Source organism: Lynx rufus, unplaced genomic scaffold (assembly GCF_022079265.1).
Source record: "Lynx rufus isolate CCGP_SWC_20201006 ecotype Redwood Valley unplaced genomic scaffold, mLynRuf1.p SCAF_19, whole genome shotgun sequence".
Classification (NCBI taxonomy): Eukaryota; Metazoa; Chordata; class Mammalia; order Carnivora; family Felidae; genus Lynx; species Lynx rufus.
The window spans coordinates 9156909-9162677 of NW_025814833.1; the positions used below are offsets into that span (position 1 = coordinate 9156909).

The 5769-nt window shown below is 39.2% G+C and overlaps 1 protein-coding gene across 1 annotated transcript; it reads right to left on the bottom strand.

Annotated features, from left to right (window-relative positions):
* Window positions 1-4186: 4186 nt before the first annotated feature.
* On the bottom strand, window positions 4187-4953 carry LOC124513904 (nascent polypeptide-associated complex subunit alpha-like). The gene is given in 2 exon segments (XM_047081924.1): window positions 4187-4445; window positions 4447-4953. Coding segments are annotated over 2 exon segments (678 nt in total). The 3' UTR covers window positions 4187-4274.
* Window positions 4954-5769: the final 816 nt, after the last annotated feature.

The following is a 5769-nucleotide window of genomic DNA, read 5'->3' on the forward strand; positions in this document are numbered from 1 at the left end:
TTCACATAACTGGAGACACAGTTCTCTCTTCTACCTCTCTCAGTAGTTATTTGTTATTTTTTTCTGGCTCCGCTCTCTCTACCCAATACTTCAGTGTTGTTGCTTTCCAGCTCATCATCCTCATGCTTTATTCTTTCTGACATGTGTATTCTCTCGGGGTAATCCTGTCTACTTCTATGGAACCCATAGGAATCTGTATTTTTCTCCAGCAGCCTCCTTTGTCCGGAGTCTGAAATCTTTGTACCCAGCAATGTACTCTCCCTGATTTCCTGCAGGTGTTTCATATCTAATATGGTTGAAAGTGAAACCATTGTCCCATTTTTCCTCCCTTCAATTCAATCCCTACCATAAATCCACAGTGATCTTTGTAAAGTACAAGTCTGGTTGTTAATCATGTCTCTGGTGGAAAGACTGCTGTCCTAAGTATCTTATAGTTGCAATGTAGTTTCATCTCTACCCCTTCCCCATACCAAACTGCTTTCCAACCCCCAAACCTATCTGAATGAAGTCTTTGCATGGACTGCTCTCTCTACCTGGAATGCCTTTTTCCCAGTTTTCTTTTTCTGCTTACATTTCACCTTACTATGTAACTTTTACTTGGCTCCTCTAGGGGGAAATAGTTGGTTTATTTCTGATATGTTTGGGCTTTCATGGCACGTGGTACCTATCTCTGTTGTGGTATGTGGACATAAACATATCATGTAAATTCAGCATGAGATCTCTTTCAGTAGACTATGTGCTCAGACAGGAATAGGATCTCTTTTTAATTAATTAATTAACTTCAGTTCAAGTTAGTTCATATCCAGTGTAGTATTGGTTTCAGGAGTAGAATTTAGTGATCCATCACTTACATATAACACCCAGTGCTCACCCCAACAAGTTCCCTCCTTGATGCCCATCACCCATTTAGCCCATCCCCCCACCCAACACCCCTCCAGCAATGCTCAGTTTGTTGTCTGTATTTAAGAGTCATTTGGGGTGCCTGGGTGGCTCAGTCAGTTAAGTGTCTGACTTCGGCCCGGGTCACGATCTCACGGTTTGTGGGTTCAAGCCCCACATCAGGCTCTGTGCTGACAGCTCAGAGCCTGGAACCTGCGTCAGCTTCTGTGACTCCCTCTCTCCCTGCCCTTCCCCTGCTCATGCTCTGTCTCTCTCTGTCTTTCAAAAATAAATGTTGAAAATATTTTTTAAAAGGACTCATTTATGGTTTGCCTCCCTGTCTGTTTTTATCTTATTTTTCCTTCCCTTCCCCTGTGTTCATCTGTTGTGTTTCTTAAATTCCACATATGAGTGAAATCATATATTTGTCTTTCTCTGACTTACTTCACTTAGCATAATACACTCTAGTTCCATCCATCCACCTTGTTGCAAATAGCAAGATTTCATTCTTTTTTGGTTGCTGAGTAATATTCCATTGTATATATAAACCACATCTTCTTTATCCATTCATCAGTCAATGGACATTTGAGATCTTTCCATAATTTGACTATTGTTGGTTGCAATGCTATAAACTTTGGGGTGCCTGTGCCCCTTCAAACCAGCATTTTTGTATCCTTTGGCTAAATTCCTAGTAGTGCAATTGCTGGATCATAGGGTAGTTCTATTTTTAATTTTTTGAAGAACCTCCCCAGTGGCTGCACCAGTTTGCCTTCCCACCAACAGTGTAAAAGTGTTCCCCTTTCTCCGCATCCTCGCCAACATGCGAGTTTCCTCACCGTTAATGTTAACAGTTATTTCCTGAGTGTTAATTTTAGCCATTCTGACAGGCATTAGGTGGTATCTCGTTGTGGTTTTTGTATGCTAGGCCCACAGCTAATATCATCCTCCATGGGGAAAAACTGAGAGCTTCCCCCTTAAGGTCTGGAACACAACAGGGATGTCCACTCTTACCAGTGTTGTTCAACACAGTACTGGAAGTCCTACCTTCAGCAATCAGACAACGAAAAGAAAAGGCATACAAATTGGCAGAGAAGAAGTCAAACTTTCTCTCTTTGCAGATGACATGATACTCTACATGGGAATCCTGAAAGCCTCCACCAAAAAACTGCTAGAACTGATATGTGAATTCAGCAGTCACAGGACGTAAAATCAATGTAAAGAGACCAGTTGCATTTCTGCACACCAATAACAAAGCAGCAGAAAGAGAAATCAAGGAACTGATCCCATTTATAATTGCACCCAAAACCATAAGATACCTAGAAATAAGTGTAACCAAAGAGGTAAAAGATCTATATGCTGAAAGCTTATGAATGAAATGGAAGAGAACATGAAGAAGTGGAAAAAGATTCCATGCTCCTGGATAGGAACAACAAATATCGTTGAAATGGCAATACTACCCAAAGTAATCTACGTATTCAATGCAATCCCTATCAAAATAACACCAGCATTCTCCACAGAGCTAGAACAAACAATTCTAAAATTTGTATGGAACCAGAAAAGACCTCAAAGCCAAAGTGACGTTGAAAAAGAAAACCAAAGCTGGAAGCGTCACCTGGACTTCAAACTGTATCACATAGCTGTAATCAGGAATAGAATCTTCTATGCAATGTGCAAAATAAAGCAGTCTTTAATACATATTTGATGTATAAATAAATCTGGGGACTCCAGGAGAGGCCAAATATAAAGCATTAATTAATGGCCATAGGCTGAAAATTGAGAATTTTGCTTTACTACGTCATTTACTTAGACATTTAATGCATCTTGATGAGCAAGAATTAACCATAATTACATGAAGTATGTTTCCATCTTCAAGTCATGGATGATCCATTGTCTCTGATTAATGACTCTTACAACCTGTAATTAAAAAAGAGTAGCCCATCATTCAAAGTGATTTCTCGAGTCACTTTTTTTTTTCTTTTGTCTGACTTCTAATAAGAGATAATCTGCAGTAGAGTATAGTGGTCTTGATTTTCTCAGACAGACTTTGCCAGTTTATTAGAGAGTTAAAAATCTATAAGGCATGTAGGTTCTTTGGGGTTCATAGTGAAAAGCAGAGATTTTTTTCCCAAGGAAATGAACACATACACATGTTATTTTGAATGTAATTATCAATTGACCTGGTTTTTTTTTTTAAATATTTCTATACCAAGTATTTTAAACAAAAGCAAATTTATTTAAAAAGGTGCTTAGGTGCATATATTATAAAGAGATCAGACATTTACAGAAAATGTGGGAACATAAATCTACTTTTATATTAAATTTAAAGGGAATATATCTGAAAATTGTATTCAAAAGACTCAAACTCCACAGTAAAAAGAAAAATGAATGTTACATACACTGAGATGAGCCTGTTGTATAAAATAGGTGTTGAAGAATACAACCAACACTTATTTTAAGGCTATCTTTGAATGAGGTGCTGTAATCTTCAGTATATCTTAAACTCCATTTGGGAAAAACGGTGCTTTCTGACAATAATTTAAAACCCTTTGGCCAGCATGTTGATAGTGCTTATCTACATACATAGATACAGTAGAAAGTTTTCTGCCAAAATTAATCTAAATACTAACCAGACTACAATGGATTGGCTTAGTGTTTTCATTCCCCCGACTCTGTTATTCTGAGAGGGAATAAGGGTGATTTGGCTTTTCTAAGCACTGGTGATTTTGGCATTTTAAATAACTGCCTTGCATTCATTCATTATAAACAGAAAGAGCGATGGAAAAGTAAAGGCAAGACAACCTGTTGAGTGTTCTTAAATATTGTTGCACATTACAGTCATCAGGAGAACTTGTTGACAATGAGAACCCTAAAGCCCTCCCTAAGATTGTGCTTCTGTGGTTCTGGAATAGGGCACAGGAATAAGAATTTTTAATCAGCCTTCAGGAGATTCACATGCTCCAATTTCAGAAACATTGCCCTATTATCTGTCCCATCAAATTTCTCCTTAGTTTTTCAAATGATCTTCACCTTCTGCCGTACCAAGATTTTGCAAAGTTATTCATTCATTAGACCTCCAATGCCTTCCATTTCACGTTACTACCTGGTAGAGTAGAATTCCTATTTATCTTTCAAGACCCCATTCATAGGTGACTTTCTCTTCAGAGCCTTTACTCAGCACTTTGTATGTATTTCTGTTTTAATGCTTATACAATGTATTACATCTACATATATTCATTGCATTAATATGATAAATTTATATATACAAAATAATATGTACATAAATATATATTAACGATATAGCCATAACTTTATTAATGATAGAAACAGTACAAATTTCAAACCAAGCTGCAGTCATTCTTTTGAAACACCAAAAAAGGGTCCTCGTTTTCAGACGGTTACATTGTTAATTCCATAATAGCGTTTACAATATCATCACTGTTGTTCTTCAGGGCTCGAACTGCCTTTGCTCTTAATACATTTGCTTGCGACATGACCAGTTCTATGTCCTTAACCTCTACACCTGTTTCATCAACCTCTTCCTCTTCACTCTCTTCTTGTACAGTTGGGAGTCTGTGTGTTTTCTTGAGTGTTTGAGACAGCTTCACCTTGAACTTTGAATTTCTCAGCAGCTGCTAGTTGTGCCTGCTGAGATAAATCCTCGATCTTGGCTTCCCCCAAAACTATGTAGGTATCTGAAGCTGGGCTCTTGTGGACATCTGGTTTTGTGATGACAAAGAGGATAGTGACTCTTGTAACCCCTGTAACCTGTCGAAGACCTAGTTTGGACATAGCCTTCCGTGCCTTCTTTTCACTCCGGCTCTGTTTTGCTTTACTGACTGGTTTTTCATCGATTTCAGCTGCTGCTGCCAGCTGGGCTTGTTGGGTGGTTGCCTGTGTGGAATCCTGTTCCTCAAGCTCTGGTACTGATTCATCACTGTCGGATTCTGTTCCAGACCCTGTCTCAGCCTGGGGCTGTGGCAACTCCTGCTCTGTAGCAGGCACGGTTTCTGGGGCTTCACCAGGCCTTTTGTGCGGGGAACGCAGAACCAAGATGGCGGCAGAAAGAGAGCCCATTGAATTTCTTTTAAGGAGGGAGGCTATGTTTTAGTTTTTATGTATCAAATATAAGAGCTAAGGACAGAGCCTAGTATAAAACAGGTAGTACTCAGACATTGGCATGCACAAGAATTATCTAATAAGTTTGTTCAAATTTTTTTTAATGTTTATTTTTGACACAGAGAGAGACAGAGCATGAGCATGGGAGGGCAGAGAGAGAGGGAGACAGAATCTGAAGCAGGCTTCAGGCTCTGTGCTGTCAGCACAGAGCCCGATGTGGGGCCCGAACCCACAGACCGTGATGTCATGACCTGAGCTGAAGTCGGACGCTCAACCGACTGAGCAACCCAGGTGACCCTAAGAAGTTTGTTTAAAATGGAGATACCTAGCATGCCCACCACCCCCATTCCCAAATCCCAGATTCTCATTCAATAGATCTGAAGATGATACTAGGAATTCACATTTTTATAAGCTCTCCAAACATTTCATATCCTGAAAAATTCTGAATACCAAGGGGACATCAACTAGCCTTTAGGCTAGTTCTATTTATCCCATTCACTCTCTAATATGATAAAATTTTCTCAAGCATTCTAGTGTATTTTGGACACTCCAGCGACTATATTCAGGCCCATCTGAATAGTGGTCAGAGGCGATGTAGGCAGTTTTACATAGGGTCAGAGTGTTTACAAATGATAAGGCTCATGAGGCAACTTGGATGAATTTCACTGAGGATTTTCTTTATGGAGAGGGCATATCAAGAGTAAAAGTACACGTGAAAAGATGTCCAACATCACTCATCATCAGGGAAGTGCAAATCAAAACCACAATGAGATA